The 25,937-nt window shown below is 38.4% G+C and overlaps 1 protein-coding gene across 2 annotated transcripts in view; it reads right to left on the reverse strand.

Moving 5' to 3' along the window:
- The window catches only part of LOC132819764 (neurexin-1-like), a 957,576-nt gene that overhangs the window by 181,563 nt on the left and 750,076 nt on the right, over window positions 1-25,937 (reverse strand). For both annotated transcript variants that reach the window (XM_060831497.1, XM_060831498.1), the window contains exon 6: window positions 4,626-5,064. In XM_060831497.1, the coding sequence (XP_060687480.1) occupies window positions 4,626-5,064 (439 nt within the window). The remainder of the gene's footprint in view (window positions 1-4,625; window positions 5,065-25,937) is intronic.

The following is a 25,937-nucleotide window of genomic DNA, read 5'->3' on the forward strand; positions in this document are numbered from 1 at the left end:
ATTAGGCAAGGGTAAATGTAGGGGAATGGTTCTGGGTGAGTTACTCTTCTGAGGATCAGCTGAAGGGCCCGTTTCCACACTGTAGAGAATCTAATCTAAAACAATACACTTTCTACAGTTCCCTCCTTCACTGTAGTATTATCTGTACTATCTTGTCCAGGGGGTTCATCAATCTTCCACCTAGTTAACTGTCCAAGTACTACCTCGTTACTAAAGTGAGGATTCAGGTTCATTCCTCACTTTCACAATTATCTTGATCACCAAAATTTATGCAAGATTTTCTATCTTCTTCAATGAAGACAGACAAAAAAATAATTGGACAGTTTTTCTGCCACTTCCCTGCTTTTACAGTGTGCCTTTAAGCTTCTCACAAACCTGCATATATATTGTCTTTTCCCTTTCTTAGGGTAAAATTTTCCAACTCCTTGAGCAATTTGGGCAATGGCAAGAAAGGTGAGAAAAAAATCAGAAATTCAATATTGATAAAACAAGTTAAAAATTTCCCCTAAAGGATTAAACATTAGAAAAATTCAGAATTCAATGAGCCATGTCTACCTTAAATTCTATACATTTGCATGTTATTAATGGCACCACTTGCCTCATTTTAAATTCTCTTTTTTTCTGAGAAACTAGATGGCACTAAATTCTCATATGAAAGCCACAGCAGTAACCTGGGGGCATCAGCTTGCTGCTTGCATGCCCTTGCCTTTGTCCAATTCTGTCACGGCAAGCTCCAAGGACATTTCCACCTCCATCCTTTGACCAAGCAAGTCAGCAGCAGCAAACTGCTAGCTTCATCACATCCTGATTTGCACTCCTGGACGAACTGACAGATAGCTTTTACCCTTCAGGACTGCTTTGGAGCTTGGGACTCCCTTGATTTTAGTATTTTAGCCAGGTATGCTGTGCATGCTGTGAAACAGACATCTGATGCATTTAGGAGAAAGTGAGGACTGCAGAGGCTGGAGATCAGAGCTGAAAATGTGTTGCTGGAAAAATGCAGGTCAGGCAGCATCCAAGGAGCATCTGATGCATCTACACATTTTATGACTCTTAGCTGGATGTCTTACCACTTACTCAGTTTATGCTTGCTTGGAGACAACCAGCTTTGCATTACATTAAGAGGAGAGAGATAGATGGATACTTGTCACAGTTCAGAGCCCTTCAGCCCTTGTGTCTGTGCCTACCTATCTAGACTAATCCTACTATCCATTTCAAGTGGTCATCCACATTTCTATTAAAGGTTGTAGGGTTTCCTACCTTTAATGTGCTTCTAGACAAGGCATCCCAGATTCCCATCTCCCCAATTTAGTGAGATGAAGCAAGTGTTATAAGCCACCAAGCTGTACTGGTAATATTGGGAATGGCATTAAACAGGAAATCTGAGGTTATGAACTAAATCTGTATTTATGGGGTGGCTTTTATCTGCAAAGACAAAGGTGAATCAAATCAGTTACAATATCATAGAGGAGGAATTTCTCAAGTGCATATGGAATGGTTTCCTGGATCAATATATTGAGGAACCTATGAAAGACCAGGCCATCTTGTACTGGGTATTGTGCAATGAGAAAGGTATAATTGGTACTATAGTTGTGAGAGACTCACTGGGGTAAGTGACCATAATATGATAGAAGTAAGGTAGATGATTCTGAGAGTGAGGTCCTGAATCTTAATAAGGGAAACAATGATAGTATGAGGAATGGGTTGTCTATGACGGATTGGGAAATGTTGCTGAATGGAATGACAGTGGATAAGCAATGGAAAGCATTCAAAGAGTCAATGGGTAAACTCCAAAATTTATTTATCCCTGTTTGGCGCATGAGTGCAAAGGGAACAGTGGTCAAACCATGTCATACAAGGGAAGTTAGAGATAGCACTAGATGCAAAAATAAGGCACACAAATTGTCAAGAGTAAACAAAAGACCTGACAATTGAAAACTGTTTCAAAGTCAGCAAAAGAAGACCAAGAAATTGATTAAAAAGGTAAAAACAGAATATGACTGCTAAGCTTGCGGGTAATATAAAAATTGAATGCAAAAATTTCTATAGGTATCTCAAGAGAAAATGATTGGTGAAAACTAATATAGGTCTCTTACAGTCAGAAATGGGAAGAGTTATAACAGGGAACAAAGAAACGCTCATGAACTAAATTCATACTTTTCTTGTCTTCACATCATAATCATTGGCAGTCCCTTGCAGACAAAAGTAACTCTCTTCCACTCTCAAGGTGATCTGTAGGTGGCGGTACAGACCAATGTACAGACCAACAGACATTTAAGGCAGAAGGTGATCATGGGAAGGGCTGGGGGCAAGGGGGTGCACTTTGTGTAGCATTGCACGTCTTTTGATTTTTCTTTTGTCTGACTTCTGTGTTTTTCTTTCCTAGTGGTAAGTCTCGAAGTACTCGCGCCTTCCTGAATCCTCCTCATCCACTTTGGACAGTCTTAGGCCAGTGACTCCCAAGTGTCTGTGGGAATGCCACACTTACCTATGAGGCCTTGAGGGTATATAACACTTCTAAAATAGCCATTACTAGTTCTTCAAAGTATTGCTCCAGAAATGCATGTTGTACACACTTAAGGAATTCACTCTACACAATGTTAGTGCTGAATAGGTTTACCAACGTATGCTTTCTGAAGTTGTCCATATTACATGCATCTTTAAATTCCTTAGTGACCACTTTAGCTTGGTAGCCTATCAGCACCTTCTGCCAATGTTTGCTTCCTTTTGCCATCCCTTAGCTCCATTCAAATGATTCTACATCTTGTTCCAAAGACCCTCTCTCAACTGAACTCACCCCTTATTAAGAGCACTGCCCTATCATCTTTAAATTTTTTTGCCTACCTTCATAAATGACAAGTCACTTTGGAAATGCAATTCCTAATCATTGTCACCCTGTAGCCATACCACATAATGGCAATTAAATCATACCCACTTACCTCAATTTGTGCTTTCAAATCCTCAATCCGATGTTGTATGCATTCAAATAGGGTACTTATAATTCTCCCTTCTTAATATTATTCCGTGTTCTGATCCGATTTGATAATTGCCTTTGCTTTGTCTGTCCTATAATTTCACAATACTTTTCTACCTCCTGTTACAAGTTTATCTTCCCTCCAATCCCTCCCTCTCGGTCCCCATCACCCTGCCCTCCCAACTTGAAACATGTTTGCTCAGTTAATCATTGAGGTATGTCTCATACAATAAACCCACTACTGGGAGAAAAAGTATGACTTTGTGGAAAAATAACAAATACTACCAAATTGGTTATGCTTCGTACAAATGAGTAATTGTCATCCAACAGTAAGCACTTGCAGACACTGTTTTAACTCAGAAAAATATTTTTCCATGTAACTTTTCCCAATTTGCAAGATACCTGCAATTCAACTCTAATTTTGCTTTTTATTTTTGTGAAATGGTCCAGAAAGGTTTAAAGAGCAAAGTTTGCCCTCAGAACCCATTTTCTTCTGCCTTTGGAAATCTCAATAAAGCGGTTATGGCAGATTAAGTTTCTCTTTTAAAGTCGCAGGCTTTATTGTGAGCTCTAGCTGATCTAAATCACTGTCCCCAGCTTACATGCCTGCAGATTTCCAGTAAGCATGTTGGACATGATCATAAGTAGGTACTGTCTAACCTGTGGCCTGGTAAAAACCAAATAGTCCAGCAAAGCCTGAGATCAGATATAGGTGTTTCATGGTCTGCTTAGATTGACTGTTCAACAAAATTAACTCCCTCAGCTTAAGAAGGACCTCTAATTTGTCTTTTGAGAAGGTCAAATAAAAGTTTGATTAGCAATCATATTCTTGACACATTTGGGGGATGGATGCTAACACCCTCTTTAAGTGAACATCAGCTGTTTGTTTTAATGCTTGTTTTATTATCCTGTAAACACAAATCCGAGAGAAACATGGCTATTTTTCAAACAACTATGGGAAATCTTTCGAGGCCATTAACAAAATACATCTTTGAGTCATTGAATGTCTGCTTCCAATTACTTTTGTTTAGACAACACAAACAATAATTTAATAGATTGACTATTTTCAAAAGCTCTCGGAGTGAATATTCCATGGGCATGCAACCTTGTCAATTAGCTCAGAATGTGAACAGTAATGATCTCCACAATTGTCAGAATCTGTCTGTGGTGTATCTCCATTGCAAAGAAGTGGAGGGAACTGAGTTTTTGCAAAATGTGATATTGGTAATTTGAACGTTAATGCTTGGTCTCCCCCACTACCCAAAACATCGAGAGTACAAAATACCAGATTGTGACCACTGCTGAAAATATTTTGGAACACTTCCACCAATATTTTGTTCAGGTGGCAAGTTATCTCCATGTGATTTTTCCAAAATTTTTTTATTTTTGCTTTACTTTATGAAAATCAGTGCTATAGCAAATAACATATCTCAGGTTGGGGCCATTGGAAGTCCTGGGTTTGGGAATCCCACTTCCCGAGGGTTTGGCATGGGAACAGGCTTTGTCTCCACATCAAGAAACTGAGAACCCTTTGACAATATCCAAATTAAGATGTAACATTATCTGCTTTCTCTCCCTTCGTCATTTAGCCCACTGGATTTTATGTTTTTTTTAAAATAAAAAGTCATCAATAAAAGTTAGAAAGTCTCACCTGATCGTCCATCTCTCTGAAAATCCACGTGATACCACTCTCCATCATTTACCTTCCTTTGAGTGGCTTTTGTTTTAATAGCACCAGATCCCATGTCTAGCAGAAGGTACAAGTGTCCATCAAGCATTTCAATAGCAAAGAAGTCGACTTTCACTATTCGGGGATTTTTGGCATCTTTTTGGTGTCGTGGTTTACCATGACTAAAAAGAATCAGTCCATTTGGTTCAGTGGTGCGAAAGTCAAATGAAATAGAGCCCGTCTTTTTAGCATTCCACTTTGGTAGTGAAATAAAAGATTCAGGGGTCTCAAATGTGATTGGATCTAATGTTGCAACGTTCTCACATTTGAAGGCCACCATTCCGTGAATCTTCATCTTGCGATCTCCTTGCTTGGCAAGCCGTGATAATTCCAATCGGACATCATTGTTTTTGTAAACAACCTACAAGTGAAATAATAAGGTTAGAAATTGCTTCCAGAATCCAACTTTAAGCAACAGTATACTTGCTGAAGATGAATTGCTGTAGTTAACAGAGATTAAGAAAGGAATGTTCTGGGAGAGAAAAAGCACTGTTTTTGAAATTGTAGAGTATGCCACAATGTCACAAATTCATTGATACCCCATGTTGGCTATTTAACAATGTCAGACAGTGGAGCAATATTTTCATATAAAAGAATAAATTAGATCAAATTTTTCAATGGGTGGCAATCTCATGCAGAGATTCTACACAAGCTTACAACTCCATCCCCTCTTTTTCACAAACAGGAGGTTCCAATCAAGGCTACTTCAGAAACACAGAGCCATACTTATATTCTGATTGTTCTCACATTGTACAGAACTGTTAGAAGAAGGCAAGTAATTTCCCCTTCTCACAATGATTTTCTGAAACTTCAACGTTCAGAATCATAGTCACTTTGATAGCCGCTGTCAAATGGTAAGCACATAATGGCCAGTGTGATGCTTGGGTATGTAAAGAGTAGAGTGCCACCTGTGTCAAGTACCCTGTAAGTAGGGTGCCATTTCGGTAGGGGAATGGGTGCCAGGTGGGTAGGATGTGAAGTGAGTAGCAAATGGGTCACCAGGGGTCAGGGTACTAGGTGGATGGGGAGTAGAATGTCAAGGGTTCGTGCACAAGGTACTCAGTGAAGTGATGCAGTCTAAGGGGAGATCAGGGTGGGTGAAATAAATTGGGTCCAATGGGGGAAGGTCAGCATTAGATCCAAAGGGGGTTAGTATGATGAGGAGCTTGGTGTGGGATCAGGTTCTTGATGGTTTCAGGTCTAGGGATGGGGCAGAACACTGGATGCAAACAGGGCAAGGGGTAGGCAGAGGAGCATGTGAGTGGGTCCACAGCAAAGTAAGGGGGATCAGACTGGAATGGGGAGATTGGGGGCATTTGCATCCTCAGCAGGGAAAACCGGTTCAGCTCCAGGGGCAAGGAAAACTGTGTCAGGTCCAAAGTGGGAGAAGGTAGTCAAATCTGGAGTGAGGGTATGGGAGACTGGTCCACCAGTGGGGGAAGAGGGGTCAGCTCCCTGGGGTTTTGGGTCTGAAAAGGGAAAGGTCGAAGCTGGACAGATGGGGAGGACAGGTCAACTCCTGAGAGGTCAGCACCTGAAGAGGGGGTTGGGACTGGATTGGGGGATGAGAGGAGCAGGTTCAGAGCATAAGAGAGGGGGTGTTGGGAGTTCAATAAAAATCAATAGCTTTTGAATTCAATAGAAATCTGGAAATAAGAATCTAATGACGACCATGAAGCCATTGTCATTATTAGAAAATCCCATCTGGTTCACTAATGTAATTTAGGGAAGGAAGGTGCCTATATGTGACTCCAGATCCACAGCAATGTGATTGATTCTTAACTATCTTCTGGCCAATTTGGGAAATGCAATAAATGCAATGATCTCATTCTGTGAATGGAAAAAAAGGTCGGATTTGGTGGGGTGCAAATTGGACTATGTGAGGTAATATGGGGTCAGTTGAGTAATTAGGAACGAGATTGAATATTCAATAGACTAACATTTCCTACTGGGTAGTGAATCTTATCAGAACCTTCTGAATTCACTGATGTAAATGGAGACCATTAAAGAGTTCCAAGTGTAGTGGAATTGCTCATCAAAATTTTCAATGTCAAAAGCAATACCTTTGGAATCTGCTGTGATGGGGATTCCACAGAGTCCCCTTGTACATTGCACCCCACCCCATCTCTGCCAGAATAACAACTAAGGTTATTAATAACAACAGTGGTAAGGAAATTATTAAAGAAGAATTATAAGGACAGGATTTATTAACATTCAGGAAAGAATGAACTTAGTAGGGATAGTCAGCATGGCTGGGTGCAGGGGAGGTCTTGTCTCTCAAATTTGATTGAGTAACTGGCAAGGATAATTGATGGGGTTTGGGCAATGGATGTTGTCTATTTGGACTTTGATAAAATATTATCAAAGCCATCATAAAATCTGGACCATGAAAGAAGTTGGAGCATAGATTTTTTTCTGAAAACAAAATTAAAATTGCTTGAAATACACAGCAGAAAAAAAGAACACGAGAAAGAGGATCGTAGTGTTGGAGTGTTCATTCTCAGAACACTGCTGATGGGCTTGAATTGAAACATTCACTGATCATTCCCTTTCAGATGATGAGTGAACAATTCAATGTTTCCAGCACTTTACTGTATTTTGATTTGAATTTATTGTGAGAAATTACTCATGTGAGTCTCAACTTCAAGCAGCCATACTGAACGCTTCATTTCTGCCTCTCCAATCGTGAAGACGGTATAACAAAATTCTTACACTCATTATATTCTACACTCTCCCTGCTCAAAGTAACTTGCACATTAAGATGTAAAATGGTGTGTGTGCATACTTTACTCAAATGCAACATGATTAACCCGGTATCAGTATCCCTCACAACAATAGTAGTGAGCCATGAGAGATGGCGGCAGAGGTGATCAGCAAGGAGGCAGCGTTTGGGGCAAAAGCCTTGTGAGCATCAGTGAAACCTGGCATGCCCAGGTGGGTAATAGCCCAGCATGGGTGAAAGCATACTCAGCATGGGGGAGAGCAAGCCCTCTTAGGGAAGTCCAGCTTCCAGGCCCATGGCACAAGAAATGACTGTAATGTTTGACATTTTAACTTTATTTCTTTTTTTCTACTCTATTTTCCAAAGACTATGGTGTTGAACTTTATAAATTATTTATTTATTTTTCTACTTCTGTAACCAACATTTTGTTCTGAGGTACTTTGTATCTAAGATGCCGCTATGTATGGCAATATTATATGCTTTTTGTTGTACTCTTGCACCCTGTGCTTGAGTACATGTGACAATAAAACCTAAAACTTTTTTTAAAAAACTGAAATTTTACATGGCCTTCTGAATATTTTTTTAAACTGGACTCACCATGGAAACAAATATATAAACTATGTTTCAGAGTAATATACACATGAAAAGAAACAAACAACAATATCATTAAGCACTATTTCACAAGAATTAATGAAAGGAACAATTACTTTCTTTCTTCTTCTTTCTCTCCAAATTTCTTCAAATAGTCTTTTTGGCTTATTTCTCTTTCTGTTGGAATATCCTTTCATTGTCTTTTCCATTATCTTGACTCTGCTTTCTCAACATTGATGTCGGAAAATAATCAATGTTTGTTCCTTTGTTCACAAAGGAAAATAGGGATATTCCTGAACATTATAGGTAATTTAGCCTGACAACAGTTGTGAGGAAATTATTAAGAGAAGAATTTTAAGGGCAGGATTTACTGACATTCGGGAAAGAATGGACTTATTGGGGATAGTCATCATGGCTTTGTGCAAGGGAGGTCTTGTCTCACAAATTTGATTGTGAAAATGGCAAAGATAACTGATGAGGCTTGGGGGGTGAATGGTGTCTATTTGGACTTTGATAAAATATTTGACAATGTTCCACATGGTAGGCTGGTCCAGAAGATTAAGTCAAATGGAATACATGGTGGGTTGGTAAGTTGGATAGAAAATTAGCTTGGTAATAGAAAACAGAGGGTAGTATGGAGGCGTGTTTTTTCTGACCGGAGATCTGCAAGGATCAGTGCTGGGACCTCTTTATTTGCAATTTATATAAATAATTTGGATGAAAATGTATGTGGCCTGATTAGTAAGTTTGCTGATGACATAACAATTGGTGGAGTTGTGGTTAGTGAAGATGGTTGTAAAAGGATACACTAGGATATAGGTCAGTTGGAAAGCTGGGCAAAGGAATGGCAGATTGAGTGTACTCCAGCCAAATGGAAGGTGATTTAATTTAAGAGGTCAAATACTAAAGTACACAGTAAATGGAGGGCCCTTGGAATATGTAGAGGGATTTTGGAGTGCAAATGCATAGGTCCCTGAAAGTGGCAGCACAATTGGATAAGATGGTAAAGAAGCTGTACAGCATGCTTGCCTTCGTCAGTCGAGACTCTGAATATGAAAGTTAGCAAGTCATGTTGCAGCTGTATAACACTTCAGTTAGGCCATGTTTGGAGCATTGTGTGTAATTCTGATCAACAAACTACTGGAAGGAAGTGGAGAGGGTGTAACAGGAAGTACCAGGATGCTGCCTGCATTGTTCTAGTTTCATCAGATTCTTCATCTTAGTAAATTATCTGCAATGATATCAAGCGAGTCTCTCTTAAATGATCATTTGTTACCTGAATACAACTAACAGCTTTAAGATAACTCCAAACACATATTTCTTATTACCTCAATGGTCTTTCACCAGGACTTACTAAACAGTACTGAACTCTCTTAATTCCATGCCTGAACTTAAGTTTGTCTTACTTTGCGACTGATACAAGTTTAAGGAAAATATGCCTTGACCTAGGAACATATTGAAATATTAAATTGTAAGGCAAGTAATGTAGGGTTACACTGTAAGAGAACAGAAAGTTGTTTGACCTGTGTTGGAAAAAAATGGAAATTATCATCCTTTTATGATCTAGCAAATACTTCTTCAAAGATTGCTTTACAAACATTACACTGAATTCAGAGATACCATTGGATGCTGAGTGACAAGTTGATTCTGAAGAGTACTTGACTCCAATCAGAAATATTTCAAACTCTTCTAAAGTAAATTGTGGTCTATCATCCGACACCAACACTTGAGGAAACATCTTTTTTGGATAGTAAAGCAAGAAATTTAGAAATAGGGCACAATAGCGAAAAGATAGCAAGACAAAGTATTCTTGAAGTCTGCTGCCTATTGTAACAGAAAGTTGAGTTCGTGAAGGTCATCTGTGACAAACTGTCTGTGAGAAAATGGAGTGGTGATATGTCCAAATGGTAACAAATCATGGCATGTAAAAAGTGTTACAATACAGTAATACACACATAAGGACATCACTGAACATAACTATGTGAGGTTACTGACTATTTGGTCGAAGAAGGTGACTTCATATGAGACTGTAGATAATTTGGGAACAGGAGGGGAATAATTGACTTGGAGCCAGGATAACATCCAAAAATAATTAAAGACATAGAGTCATAGACACCCCATTTGCCCATAATAAGGTCAAAGTGGGAATGTTCACTGAAGATTCCACAATGTTTAGTACCATTCGCAACTCCTCAAATGCTAAAGAAATCCTGTCTAAATGCAGAAAGACAGTATCCATATGTGGGCTGACATGTGGCAAGCCACATGCTATCTCCAGCAGACACTCACTTTACCTATCAATATCAGTCTGTATCCTTGCAATGTCCTCCTTACAGCATGGAAACACACCCTTCAATCTAACCAATCCAGGCTTAACATAATCCCAAACTAAACTAGTCCCACCTGCCTGCTTCTGGCCTTTATCCTTCCAAACTTTTCCTATACATGTACTTTTCCAAATGTCTTTTAAATATTGTAATTGTACTCGCATAGCTGAAAATCACGAATGAAGAGGAGGATTTGGTGAAATTCTAATCACCAGGGAAGTGGTACTGGGAAAACTGTTCAAATTGTGGTCTGATAAGTCCTTGGATCTTCATCTGAGGATCTTTGGGGTGGTAGTAGCTGAATTGATGCTAATGTTCTAAACTTGGCTAGATTCTAGAAAGATTTCATTAGAATAGAAAGAAGGATATATAATTCCTCTATTCAAGAAGGGAAGAAGGAACAAAACAGGAAATTATAGCTCAGTCCACTTAATGATTGTCACTGGGAAGAAGAGAGAATCAATCTTAAAGGAAGTTACAGCTTTGCAATTGGGAAAACTCAAGATAACTGGGATGAGTCAACAAGATTTTGACAAAGAGGCATTGTGATTAAGCAAATTATTGGAGTTCTTAGAGGAGTATCATACACTGAGCATAAAGGGATATTAGGCTTTCCAGAAGACATTTGACAAGGTATCACATAAAAGGTTATTCACAAATTAGAAGTGCATGGCAGAAGATTTACTAGCTGGCAGAAAGCACAGAGTTTGCAAAAAAATTCTGTGACCAATGGGATCCCAGGGGGCTCAATTCTAGGGCTTCAATCTTTTGAGGCTCCTATGAAATAATGTAAATAAAGGAACTGAAGGCATAGTAGCTAAATTTTCAGATGACACAAAATATGTTGGGAGGTATGCTGTAAGGAGGACATTGCAAGGTTGCAGACTGATATAGATAGATAGAGTGAGTGTCTGCTGGAGATAGCATGTGACTTGCCACATGCCAGCCCACATATGGATACTGTCTTACTGCATTTAGACAGGACTTCTTCAGCATCTGAGGAGTTGCAAATGGTACTAAACATTGAGGAATCTTCAGTGAACATTCCCACTCTGACCTTATTATGGGCAAATGGAGTGTCTTCAAATGGTAGCTGAAGAGTCCAATCCTTGAACAGTACAAGTACCACAAGGAGCTCACAAGGTATTATTATGTATCACCATGATTTTATTTGGGTATAGATGTTTGGTGTCAAATGTGTGTAATAAACGGCCATCAACGTAATGTTAAACAGAAAGTTACTTAGGCATTTTTGTACCTTCAATACGTGAGGCTATGAACTTGCTGCCGCAGCCTAGATCTCGCCGATATCTGATGAATCTCCTCAAGCTGCTCAGGAGAAAAGCTCTCTTGCAATTTTCAGCAATATCTTAAATTGCAGTTCTTGTGGCTGGGCCTCATCTCAGCCCTCCTCCCATGTCGGTTTATTGCTTTTCTCACAAATTTGGCCTGGACTTTATTGTTCTTCAGGCTTCCTACGAAAGTGTACCTGAGGTGCATTTCTAAATCTTCTGGCATTTCCACAGTGGCCAGAAGAGATTAACTCCAGAACATAATTTGCTAGTCTTACTTGGCAATGGTTTCCTTTGACAGAAAGCAACTCCCAGTGCAATTTCATTTTTAAATGTGCATTAAAGGAATCCAGAATCTCATTAACTTCAGGCTATGCCATATTACAGAACTTGCAACGCTTGGATACTACAATAGCATTCACCTCAATTTTCATGAAAGAAAACAGTTACTTCATCATGACCATCTGTTTTATTTGTTTTCAATCAAGTAACAGTCCTTCATTAGTAATTACACCAATGCTCTTTGTTTGGACTGACTTCCTCCACTGTCTCCTATTGTGCCTTTTTCTTTCATTCAATTATGTACCATTCTGACTCAATGAGTTTTTAATGGACATGATAGATACACAGTGCAATCTTTCCAACTACTCAAAATCAACATGAGGAGTTCTTAAAAGAAAGCGTCCCACAATGCTCTTCAGGTCTGAATATCTCAAATGCAAAAAAATCAGGCCTCATCACCATATTTCTGTTCTGTACTATACTTAGAAAATATTCACTTAAGGGATTCAACTGCTAGCATTTTGAAGATGCTTTATTTACATCTCCCTGATGAAGAGGATAACACAGATGGTTGTGTCAGGAAATGTTTGGTTTTAATACGTTAGGATACATTTCACTTTGTATGAACTAGAAGAATACTTGCAATCCAAAAAATGGTCAAAAGGAATAATAGAAACACTGCAATACAACAAGGAAAGATCATCTGAAGAATGATTCTAAGACAGGGTGGTTGTAAATACTGCCACAAATGTTTTTGAAGTGCTTTCAATTTGAATGGAAATTTGTTAATTGCCTCATCCTTTTTATGAAATAAATGTGCAAAATTTTAGCAGGGGACCAACAAAGGCCCCCAATCAACCTCAGACTTGAAGGAAAGTTGGCTGTAAGTAAAGTGAACTGAGAAGCTGCCTACAGGCTGCCATTATATGTCACAGGTGGACTAAAATGGTGCTTGATGGGACTTCTGCCACTCAGGAGAGAAGCAAGTTTAACCCCTTCTTCTCTTCTGGCTAATCAGATATACCAACAGTCCCAGCAGTACCAAGAGCTTGGCTGTGGGTGGCGCTGGGACTTTAACAACTGCTTTAAGGAGGCCCAATAGATCCCAGAGTGAGCTAATTGAGTAGCATTGGCTGGAAAGGATTTGGGGAGGGATTACATTGAAGTAGGGGGACTTTGGTATGCAGGTAGATAGGATCTGCTGCTAATTGGGGACCAAGTTCCTGATACATAAAGCACACCCATGAAAAGAAATAAGCTGTGGACAGAAGTAGCCAGGGTACTAATAAATTAACTTCTGCAGGAATAAAAACCTGTGCCAGAGGAAGTTCAATGACCTGACAAAGTTACTGTTTCTCTGTCACTGTTATTTCATTGGGTGCTGTGGGAAACGGCAAGATTATTCTGAAAATAATCTAGTCATCAGTAAACTTTTACAATGTACTTCGGTAAAGGAATTCACTAAATCGGTTTCTTATTAACTGTGTCATTATCTTTCCAAGCAGCAATTAGTTGCTCACACAACTTTCAGTTTAACACAAAAGTCACAAGATGTAACTTCATGAGAGACATCACTTGCTTGCTAGCCAAAACTTCTCGACTTAATCAATTATCAGAGAAACCTACACACAATATTTAGTTGGAAGCTGTAGAGAACACAGTGCCGAAAGAGTGCACCCAGACACACACAACAGTAACATGCATCATGACAGCAAGCTAAGGGTTTTCAACATCATAACAACAAAATTGAAAGAACTGTGGATGCTGGAAATCAGAAAGAAAAATATAAATTGCTGGAAAACTTAGCAGATCTGGCAGCATCTGTGAAAAGAAATCAGTTAATATTTCGGGTCCAGTGACAGGACTAAGTAACCTCACAACTAATTGATCAGTTCTAAGCTCTGCAATTCTGTCACACCCACTTGTGAATGGTGTTGGACTGTTTAATAATTATCAGTGAAGGAGGTGGCTCCACAAATATTCTCATCCGTAATAACTGGTTGATCTAGAACTTCTGTGCAAGAGATAAAGCTGAAAGAATTACATTATTCTCAACCTCCTTCTGTGGCCCCCAGCATGACACACTCCAATCTTCAGCCAATTCAATGCATTACATGCAACATCAGGACAATGAATGCAATGGATACAGATATGGACATTACCAATATTATGGCAATAGTACTGAAAAGTGGTGCTCCACAGCTTGTCACATTCCCAGTTAAGCTTGTTCCAGGACAGCTACAAGACTGGTATGCATCCAACAAATTGGAAAACTGCCCTTGTGTCAAAACAAGTCCAACCTGGTCAATTACGTCCAATCAATCCACTCTTCATCATCAACAAAGTGATGGAAGGGTCATCAACAGCACTAGCAAGCAGCATTTGCTCAGAAATAACTTGGTTGCTAATGCTCAGTTTGGGTTTTACCAGAACCACTCACCTTCTGACATCAATATTGACTTGGTGTAAGCATAAACAAAAGAGCAGAACTCCAGCAGTCACAAGGGTTGCCAAGGCAACAGTTGACTAAGTATGGCATCAAGAAACCTTGAGGAGGCAGTGAAAATTAGGAGAAAACTCTCTACTGATTGGAATCTAATCAAACACAAAGGAAGATGTTTGTGTTTGCTGGAGGACAGTCATTTTAGTCCTTAGACATCACTGCTTGAGTTCCTCAGTGCACTGCCTTATGCCCAATTAATTCAGCTTCTTCACCAATGACCTTTCCTCCGTCATAAGGTCGGAGGTGGGGACATTTGTGGACAATTACACAATGTTCAGCATTGTTCATGACTCCTAAGATATTGAAGCAATCTGTACCCATTTACAGCAAGACCTGGACAACATTCAGACCCAGGCTGATAAGTGGAAAGTAACATTTTCTCCCTGATATTTCATTAACATAGCTTTGAAAACTACCTTCAATCTTATGAAGACTGGAAAAAAATTCTTTAAATTGTTTAAAAGTCTTATACTGATGAACAAAGTGACAAAGAGCCGAAAAAGGAGGATTAATACTGTTTTACTTCTTTATAGCCTTCCCCTCTTTTGCAACAATACGCATGATTTGCACTATTTCTGCTGCTTCTCCAATGCATTTGTACTAGTTTTGTCTGAGAAATCGGTGTAGTGGCACTTTCATGCCTTTAAATATTTTCAGTGTCATATAAGAAAATTCAATTCAACTTCAAAGTGATTAATTTTCATAAGATTTTCTTCGATCTAAAAAATTGCTCGTTTGAAGAGTTTCTTCATGAAATAATTTTAGAAAAAAATTTTGCAGCTTATAATGACTTTTTAACAATGAAAAAGACACTTGTTTGCTGAATAATTACACTTTTGTCAGTTTAGTGGTCCAGAATTTTAGTATAAAGACATTTTCACCCTTCCTCAAGAAATTGCTTGAGCCCAATGCTGACAACTGTTTTCTTCCAGATCATATCTCAATAGCTCCTTCCATGATACTTTTTCAGGTCCTCGCAAGCTTTTAAATATTTTTTCCCTCGCTCTGGTTGATTTAAGCTTTGAAAGAAAAGCTGTTCTGTAGCAAGAGGTTTAACTGGCTGGTTAATGTCTCAGCTGTTGTAAAAATGGTCACTTTATTGGCCCTTATTTAAAATAGCTACATTGTTGAATAACTTACTGGGGCAGCACAGTGGCTCAGTGGTTAGCACTGCTGCTTCACAGCACTAAGGACCTGTGTTTGATTCCAGCCTTGGGTGACGGTCTGTTTGGAGTTTGCACATTTTCCTCATTCCTGTGTAGGTTTCCTCTCACAGTTCAAAAATGTTAGGTGAATTGGCAATGCTGAACAGCCCATAGTGTTCAGGGATTATATAGGTTAGGTTCATTAGTCAGGGATAAATATAGGATAACACAGTAGGGGAATGGGTCTGGGTGGGTTACACTTCACAGAGTTGGTGTGGACTTGATGGGCCAAAGAGCCAGTTTCCACATTGTACGGATTCTAAAACCTACTTTTCTGTGTAATTTTTTTTAGTTTCCTTTTAACTTTTTCAGATTAATGGCGAATCTTTGCATTGCTGGTGATTTCTTCCCTCTGGACAGTAGTCAGCACCACTCTGCACACCTTGTTAGAGATCCAGGGATGCAGGTTCGATTCCACCCTTGGGTGACAGTTTGTGTGGAGTTTGAACATTATCCCCATATCTGTGTGGGTTTCCTCCAAGTGCTCTGATTTCCTCCCACAGTCCAAAGATGTACAGGTTAGGTAGATTGGCCATGCTAAATTGATCGTAGTGTCGAGAAATGTGCGGACTAGGAAAGTCAGCAAGTGGAATTGCAGTGTGTGGGGCTGAGTCTGGGAAGGGTGTCACTGAAAGGTCGGTGTGGGCTCGATGGGCTGAATCTCCTACTTCCACACTGTAGTGATTCTATGATTCTAAGAGTTGAATGATTCTAAGATGGTTGCAGTTGATACTTGATTGCGACAGGGTCTTGGAGAACTTCAGCAGGTCTGGCAGCAATTTGGAGTGAAGAACAAAATTAACCCTTTGAGTCCAATATGACACAAAAGTTCTGAAGATGAGCCATACTGGACTCGAAATATCACTCTGTGTGTCTCTCCACAGAGCTGCCAGACCTGCAGAGTTTCTCCAGCATTTTATGTTTGTCTCAGATTTCCAGCACCCGCAGCATTTGGCTTTTATTATTATGTGGTAGGACATTGTGTAGGTATTCCATATTAAACAATGGATTTTATTAGTATTACATGTTAAATATTAATCACTGGGTAAATCTTCAGCAGAAGAGGTTGATGGTTGACTAACAAGTGGTAGTTTATTACATAAAGATATAAGTTTACAGACTATTGGGCTGGTCAAAAACATGAATACTAGGTAAGAAACATTATTCATCTCCTAAGTGATAATAACTAGGTTCATGTGATGTGACAGTAGTTTGAAAAACTAAACACCAATTAACAGCAAACCAAGTAGCTCCTCCCAGAGACAGTAATTTATATATTAGTGAGTAGAGCTTTTCCAAAGTTGAGAAGTTAACCCTTTCAGACCAATTGCCATATACAAATGTGCCAAAATCCAAGGATTCCCTTCCTAAAAGCATTGTGGGCATACCTACAGCCCAAACACAGCAGCACTTCAAGAATGCAGCTCATGACCACCTTCTCTCCGGCAATTAAAGACGTGTGATAAACATTGGCCTAGCCACTGAAGAGTAAAAAACGAGGTCTGCAGATGCCGGAGATCACAGCCGAAAATGTGTTGCTGGTTAAAGCACAGCAGGTCAGGCAGCATCTCAGGAACAGGGAATTCGATGTTTCGAGCATAAGCCCTGAAGTTTTTATTCATGAACAAAATAAACAAAAACTGGCAGCTCAGCCTCTGAAGTCATTTGCTGATATTTGCAAGATGGTTGGGAAAGCTTATTCTTCATTGCAGATATTTAATAGGCATATGACGCCAGCATGAACGGCAATAACAGTCATGTTTTCAGATTGCTCAGGGAGCAGTCAGTTACTTGCCCTCCAGAGAAGTGCAGGTTAATGTCTTTGAAGGCCTTCAGAGTTTGACAACTGGCATTAAATTAGACAAATTCAAGTAAAATGAATGTACATCTTACACATTCGGCTTTCACTCTTGTATCAAACAGAAGTGCTATCGCAGAAGGTGCAGCCACTTCCAAGAATCAAGACAGCATGCGAGAGGAACCACAATGTCTTTCACTTTTTTGTAACTCAAGAACAACCAACCACATCATGCCATATGAGCCTTCATATTGCATCGAAGAAGAATCATAACAGAGAAAGAAAGATAGGCACAGTCACCTTAGAAACAGTGATATGACTTAAATTCAAATATGAATTCCTTGTATTTTTTAGTCATTCGTGAGGTGTGGGCATCATTCACTAGGTCAGCATTTGTTAACAATTCCTCATTGCCCAGAGTTAAGAATCAGCTATATTGTTGTGGGTCTGGAGTCACATGTAGGCTAGACCAGGTAAAGATGGTAGATTTCCCTCCTAAACAAAGGCATTATTGAATCTGATGGAGTTTTATAACAATCAACAGTGGTTACATTGGTGCCATGAAGCAAGCTTTCAATTTAAGTTTTTTTGGTGATTTCAAATTGTATCTGCTGAGATGGGATTCAAACCCATGTCCTGAGAACATTAGCCCAGGGTTCTGAATTATCAATCAACTGGCATTATCACTACTAAGAATGGGTACTCAATTAATGCTCAGTTTTAAGGGAAATATTTGCAGTCATCAGCAGCCTCATGAATATTAATCCTGTTACTCATCAACTTCTAAAGAAAATACAATTATTATTTTAAAAATCTATATGCTTTTATTATTCCTCTCCAATTGCCTTCTTAGTGACATGAGTCATCTATTTTAAAGCTCCTTACTAAATATCTGATTGAGCTGCAATGATTTGCATTGGTGTAGTACAGTAATGTCTCATAGACGGCTTCCTTCTATTTGCTAGGCCAGGCTGTCAGCTTTAAGGTGGATCCTGTGAGTTGGGAAAATTCTCAGCTATACATGTCCACCTTGGGAAAATCTCGCTCAGGAGGCATAATATTTATATACTGAATAGAACAGAATCCATACAGTGTGGGAATTAGCCATTCGGCCCAACAAGTCCACACCAACCTTCCGAAGAGCATCCAACCCAGACCCATCCCCCTACTTTATCCCTTCTTTGCCATGGCTGACACACCAAACCTATACTTCCCTGAATGCTATTGGTAATTTAGCATGGTCAACCCATCTAAAGTGCACATCTTTGGACTGTGGGAGGAAACCAGAACACTCAGTGGAAACCCACACAGACATGGGGAGAAAGGGTAAATTCCACGCAGTCACCTGAGGGTGGAATTTAACCCAGGTCACTGGTGCTGTGAAGCAGCAGTGGTAAACACTGAGCCACCATGCTACCCAATGTGAAGCTGAGCCAGCCAACCCTGAAGAGAGTTTGGACACAATCACAAGGCCTGTTGGCTGCAGATCGGCTGTTTAAATTGCAGTTCAAAGTACTGCAATCTTTCAGTGTTATAACATTGTATTGTACTGCATTGGAAGGTGGCCATTGTCAGGGCAATTTACAGGGACATAGACAAACCTCTATTTCACTGAACCATAGTAAATGCACAAGCACCAATTCTTGTACACAACTTCAAAGACCTAAACAGATCTATTTTAGTCACGTCAGATGAAGCATGCTTTTTCTCTTTAGACCTCATTTGGGACATTTACCTGTTAGATAAGATTAAACACCAAATAAAACCCCTAATTTATTATTTATTTTACAAATTTATTTTACAATTTACTTTACAAATGGAAAAGTAATAGTGAGATATTGAGAGGGAGTTGAGGAAGCATATGCAAAGAGTAAGACGTGTCAGATTTGTGCATCACAAAATGACTGACATTCGGCAGCAAGAATGTTCTACGCTACTCAGTAATGATTTTCAAAATTATATGGCAAGATTTTCAATTAAATATTGCAATTAAAAAATGTGCTCTCTCAGATGATGCATGCCATACAGACAAATATTTGTGCTGTTGTGAAAGAGTATTGTGCTTGGTTAAGTTAACAAGGAACACCTGTGCCTTCAGCCATCTAACCAATACATGATATCAGATTTTGTAAAATGTGCTTTTTCATATACTTTATATACTTTTCTTTCTCCCGGGTTCTGCAAAGCAGTACTCACAGTATTAGGCTTAGTCATCTCATGTTAACAGTAATGGTGTACTGTTGCCCTCTGGCAAAGTGCCTCAACATATTAAATCGGGAAATGTTACTTAGAAATCCTTTATGCAGCTGCACCTTTATTTCACCAACCATCAATTGAAAATTGTACTGCTCATTGGTCACAACATTAATTTAATTCTTCCAAATTAGATCCTCTTTCAAATTATTTTCACCTGTTTTGTTTGCCCCTCCACCCCGACATCCTACCTTTAACATTGTCAAGGCTGGTGAATAATTCAAATTAACATTGAATCTTCATAATTGTTTTAAACAGATTTGTTCACATTAGTTTTATCATTACAATTACTATTGCCATTAAGTGCATTCATCTCTCCTTATTTGACCTGTTGTCCAGATTTTCAGCAATCTCCAGTATATGCTATGATTATTTATTCAGATGTGATGATAATTCAAAATTAACCAACACAAACAATTATAGTTTTTTAAAAAACACAAGAATGGTTAAAATTGAGAAATCAAACTGAAAAGTAATTTGATGAGGTCAAGCAAATAGTAAGGAAAATTTTAGTATTAATAATTGATCTTCAGAAACTATCTTTAGAAATGCATTTTCATTCAGTTTGTTGCTTTCAGACAAATATAATTTGTTTTTTGCATAAATCAGAAGTGACAAATCATGATTCTTGTGTAAAGAGGGAAAAGGAAATCAATGTTTAATTTAAAATGACATTACGTGCACCTAATTCACAATGTACTTTGTTATTTATGGATTGCAAAGTAGTTTTACAAGCTGTATAGAAGCAAGTCTGCTACTTATCACAAAATAGTCCTGAAGGAGAGAAAGCTTGCTTCAAATAAGGTAATCAAGTAAGATATGATGTCATTTTCATGCACCTTCAGCTGTTCCTTGAGAACATATTTTACATGAAACATTTAATCTTGAAGGTTTTTTTTGGATAAGTGACAAACTCATTTGAAGCTGGTTCTTTTCACCAAAGGCTAGATTTACTTGCCATCTCAAGAAGATTAAACAGCAAGTGTTGGAGAAATTCAGCATGTCTGGCGGTAGATGCTGACATTTCTGAGTTTCTTTAGACTTTCTCTAGTATTTTCTCCTTTAGTTTCAGATTTCCTTCAGCCATAGTATTTTGCTTTTCCCGTTTAAAAAAAATGATATTGTGGTATTGTTTCTACTTTGGGTGCAATTGGGACACATAATTATAATGAAAGCCAATTAACTGTCTTTAGTTGAGAGGCATAATTCATTGTGCAGTGGTGGGGGTGGACAGGAAGTGGTCAACCTCACCATTATTTCATGGTGGCTGAAGATCAGTGGTCATATTTGAGAATTATCCTGATAGACATCCAATCTCTTCAAGCTAGCAGCAACAGTCTACCTGTCTGAAAGGAGAATTTTGAACTTAACTGCAACCATCCCCCCTCATCTGTCATAATTAGATATCTAGATTTACAAGCCATCACTCTAAATCCTCTCTATTACCTTTGACCCTCACTCCATTACCATAGCACCTCCTTCCAGAGCTCTCAAGTCACCCACTTTCATTTTTGATCAGCTGTCAACCAATCTACCTTTAGTTTCCCTTGATTTCTCCTTTATGAGACTTGTGTGGCCTTTAATAAAGATTCACCTTTCCTCTCTCCATGAACTGACTCTTCTCTGTCAGATAGCTAGGCACTGACGTCCAAAGACAGCAGCTACCTGAGCTCAGTCTTCTTTCCCTTGGTTCAAATATGATGCCCATACAAAGCAAGTAACTTTCACTCACCAAATAACTATCAGAAAGATGACCTTTCCTTTTTTTTGGTTCACTTCTGTGACGTGGGTGATCCTGGCTGGCCAGCATTTATTTCCCAGCCCTAGTTGACCTTGAGAAGGTAATGATGAGATGTCTTCTTGAACTGCTACATTTTATGTGCTGTAGGTAGACTCACAAATCCATTAGAGAAGGAATACTAGGATTTTGACCCAGCAACAGTGAAGGAATGGCGATACTTTTTCAAGTCAGGATTGTGAGTGACTTGGAGGTGAACTTGCCAGTAGTGGCATTCCCACGTATTTGCTGCCCATGTCCTTTGAGATGGTAGAGATCATGAGTCTGGAAGATGCTTCTAAGGATCTTTGGTGAACTTCTACAGTACATTTAACGGCTATTATGGACTGCTGCTACTGGGCATCAGTGGTGGTGGTGGTGGGGAGGAGGGGAATGGAAGTCTCTAAAGTCTCTAAAGAACAGCTTCTGTTGCCTGGTGTATTTTCTCTGATCCCTGACTTTCTTCCCCAGCAAATAGAGATATGAGTGCCCACAGCAGTACTCATACCTCCAAGGGTATGTGCTGTTTATAAAATGAAATTGCACAGTCAGTAACAAAGCAGAAAACAATTCCAAGGGCAATATTAAGTATCCATCAGTGAAGAGAAGAAAATTTTGTGAATACTGATATTTAAAACAATATCAAAATTTGCTTTCATTATAGTGTAACTCATTGACAAAATTTCCGATTTCCCTACATACTTTAGTAAAAGATAACTAGATATATTTACGATCTACTTCTGATGCTATGTCTATGACTTGTCATTGAGTAAATCTAAAATTCAACCAATAACAAGATATGAAATAAATATATTGCAGCTTAAGAACTTTTTTTTCATCAAACTGTCAGGATATGTTATGACATACTCCTGTGGCAGGTGGGACCCAAATCTTCTGGGCCAGAGGTAATAATGCTGCCATTGTACCACATGAATCCCATACTTAAAGACTAAGGCAAGAAAACATAGGACACAGGGAAAGGACACCAATTGCTGGATTACATTTTAAAAAATATTTGATTAATTTTGCTGTTGGGTAATCTTATAGTTGCATATCAAATAGCTAGGCACTTTGTTCTTACTTTTCTATTAGCAAAGCTTTATAGGCATTATTTGTCACAAAGACTGGATGATTTCATTAATAGTTTCGTTTTATACCATATAACCAGTAATGCGTGTTATTATTACTACACTGCTAAAGATCATGAGTAAGTGATAGCAACAGAATTGTAAGGCATTAGGAAACAAGACAAGACTATAAAGGGCAACATTCATCTATCTTCTAAAATCCAAATACAATTTACTCCATTTTTTGGAAACCACCAAAATTAAATACTTTATGTGTAGGATTCATAACCACAGAGGAAAGAAAATGTACAAAAACTCCAATGTCCATGGCTTAGTTGATCATTTTATTTCTATAACCATTGACTTCACTTTCCATCAAATATTCATCCAGCTATTTCTCCTTCAAGGAATTAATTAGCACTGCACCAAAAGCTTCTAAACTGAGTTTATTCTCTATATGTGCTATTCTGAATACAAAGTAAATAATTCTAATCCGTAGCCTTGCTTAGGGCTTGCAAATGTTTATTTACCCACTTTGTCTTCTTCAGTTTAAGTAGAATAACCTACTTACATCTGCATAATCCACATTTGTCAGCAAAGACCTGAATCACAGACAGATTTAATAAAATGGATTTGGGGCCTTTCCAGTCTAGCAACACATTCAGAATTCACACCGAAGGCTCTTCATTCTTGTCACTCAACAACAATATTATAATTAACAACTCTAGCAATTTCTACAAATGCATTTTATGGAAGCAAGCAATTATTTGTGGAATCATTCCAACATATCCATGGTATTAGGCACAAAGTCTTTATTTTTTGCCTTGAATACCCATTTAACATCTCTGTAGTTTGTCTAATTAATGTAAATTCAGCACAAAGCCACTTCAGATGCCTGTCTGACAGGAGTACATACAGTCTGACTTTTAGTACTCAGAACCATCGGCACTGAGTATGGGATTGAATTTTCCACTGGCTAATGCCAGCAGTTCTACCCTTAATTGCATCTTTAAGAGCTCCTTTGAGGTCCATTGTCACACTGTTCAGCTGTTCTTTTGCAATATTTGCATAATGCTTATGACTAAAAACAATAATACATTTTAGTTATTAACATTATTAACATTTTCTCTTCATTCCTGACAGAAAGAAGAGTTGAGAAGGAATGACAGGAGTTTTTGAACAGTGTCAAAATTTGTATGAAAATACATAATCAGAATTTCCCAAGGCTCAAAGGCTTAATCAAATGAAAAGCTGACTGATACTGTATAAAGTTACTTCCCAACCTACAGTGATCTTTATCAAAATTATGATAAAGGCAATAGAGTTTCTTCAGCACTCCTGGAGGAGGGATGGAAATTCATTCAAGTTTCTTTGTCATAACTGCTAACCAGTAGCTCTTGCTCTATTTAAGCATGGCCATTTAGAATGGACAGAGTTATGGATGATTATAATAGGAAAATTGCTGTTCACAGTTGGAAAGCCTATTAGCAGTCAAGTAAAATGTTCCATATGAATAATGACGATTTGGTGAGATGCCAATGAAATCAGAATCCAACATTTAAGGTTATACTGTCATTTTCAATAACGAGGGTGTGTTATAATCCAATTGACATTATTACTAAACAAGTCTGATTCCAGATTCAAATCTGGCTCAATAGATCTTTTGTTTTTATTTCAGTTTAACAAGGTGTTCCTTCATTTAACAACAGGGTGCAATGTTGCAGATTTGGTTTTAACAATAAAACAGATGTTTATTACCCTTCTCTGTCACCTCAATTTTAACTTAATTAGGGCTTCAACACCCAGTGTTGAGAACATGAGAGACACTAAAGCCTTCATATAACTGAGCTGAAATTTTCTCAGCTTCTAATAATCACTTTAGGGATTTCACCAAACACATTTGGTCTGGATCCATTGATAAATTCCTCCTGATGAAGTAATCTACTTCTTCACAATTCGAAATGACTCCCTTTGTCAGGAATATTGCATTACACATCTAACTTCACCAACCTGAAACTAAAACAAAAGAAATTATTTTTTTTTGTTCAAGCTATGGATGTTTTACTTAATCAAAAAAAACTGAATTTCAAAGCTGAAACTTAATGCACATCTGTTTACTTTGTTTGGTACTAAAATGTCCTCAATGAAAACATGACCCCCTTTCTCTTACACTGTTTTAAAAGAAATTGCAATGGCATCAGAAGAACTCACAAGTTAGACATTAATCAACTTCTGTCATATAGAAAACCCAGATATCACTAGTCCAATTCAAAAATCTGAACTCAAAACTAACTGATTTTGAAATATATATACGTCATACATTTTACATCACATGTGCTGTATCACCATAGTCTTACCAGACCATAAGGGCTGCTCTCTTCATTAGAGACAGAAGCAACTGGTGGTGATTTATCCTGAGGACCATCGAACCTCAAGTGAGGGAAGAGGTCGAGAAGGAGAGTCCTTCATAGTAACCTCAAACCAGTGATGAGAATTGAACCCACAGTGCTGGTATCACACTGCTGAGTAAATTAACAATCTAGCCAACTGAGCGAAACCAATGGCATCACATAGTAAAAAGGGAAAATAGTAGATAGTGATATTAGCACTAGATAGGTAACCAGAGGCCCAGATTATTTTGGGGACATGACTGAATCACACCTGATGATGAGGTACTTTATTCAAGGAAGTACATACATTCCACATTCCTCAAGCCTTAATAAAAAAATTGATGAAATTCCTGACTGAACAGACAAGTCCTCACACCTCTTACATTTTTAATGTAGTTCCTGCCATTATAGGGAAATCCCAGAATAACTTCAATCGGGCTGCACAATCCCATAATAACTTCCTACTGACGGTAAGTACGTTTCTCAGTCAGTGAGAACTGAAGCACAACTTTCTGTAGAAGAATAAGAAAAGGACACCAAAAACCAGCAGAGTCATTAGAGTTATACTCCATAACTACAACCTTGTGACAACACTGTTGTTCGTCTCTTTTATTTCTCCTTTGCAGTAATATTTTTATAATGTGGGGCTACTGAAACAATAAATGCTGACGGGAAGTAAATGGTCACTCTGGTTGAAGAGAATATAAGGTATTTTGTTGATTCAAGCAATGAGCAGCATTTTATATAAAAACAAAATACTGGAAATCTGAAATAAAATCAGAAATTGCTGCAGAACATCAGCAGGTCTGGCAGCAGCTGTGAAGAGAAAAACAGATAATATTTTAAGTCTGATATGAGTCCTCTTCAGAATCGAAAGGGTCTGAGAAATTATAGTTTTCATGTTGTTGACATAAGTGCAGAAGAAGTGAGTGCAACAGATAGTGACAATATCTACAGCAAAAAGAAATTGTAAGTGTCAAATGTGGTAAATGAGTGGTTGAGATGTAAAATATGTATAAGACCATTA

This window comes from Hemiscyllium ocellatum, chromosome 10, assembly GCF_020745735.1.
Source record: "Hemiscyllium ocellatum isolate sHemOce1 chromosome 10, sHemOce1.pat.X.cur, whole genome shotgun sequence".
In the NCBI taxonomy this organism is placed as follows: Eukaryota; Metazoa; Chordata; class Chondrichthyes; order Orectolobiformes; family Hemiscylliidae; genus Hemiscyllium; species Hemiscyllium ocellatum.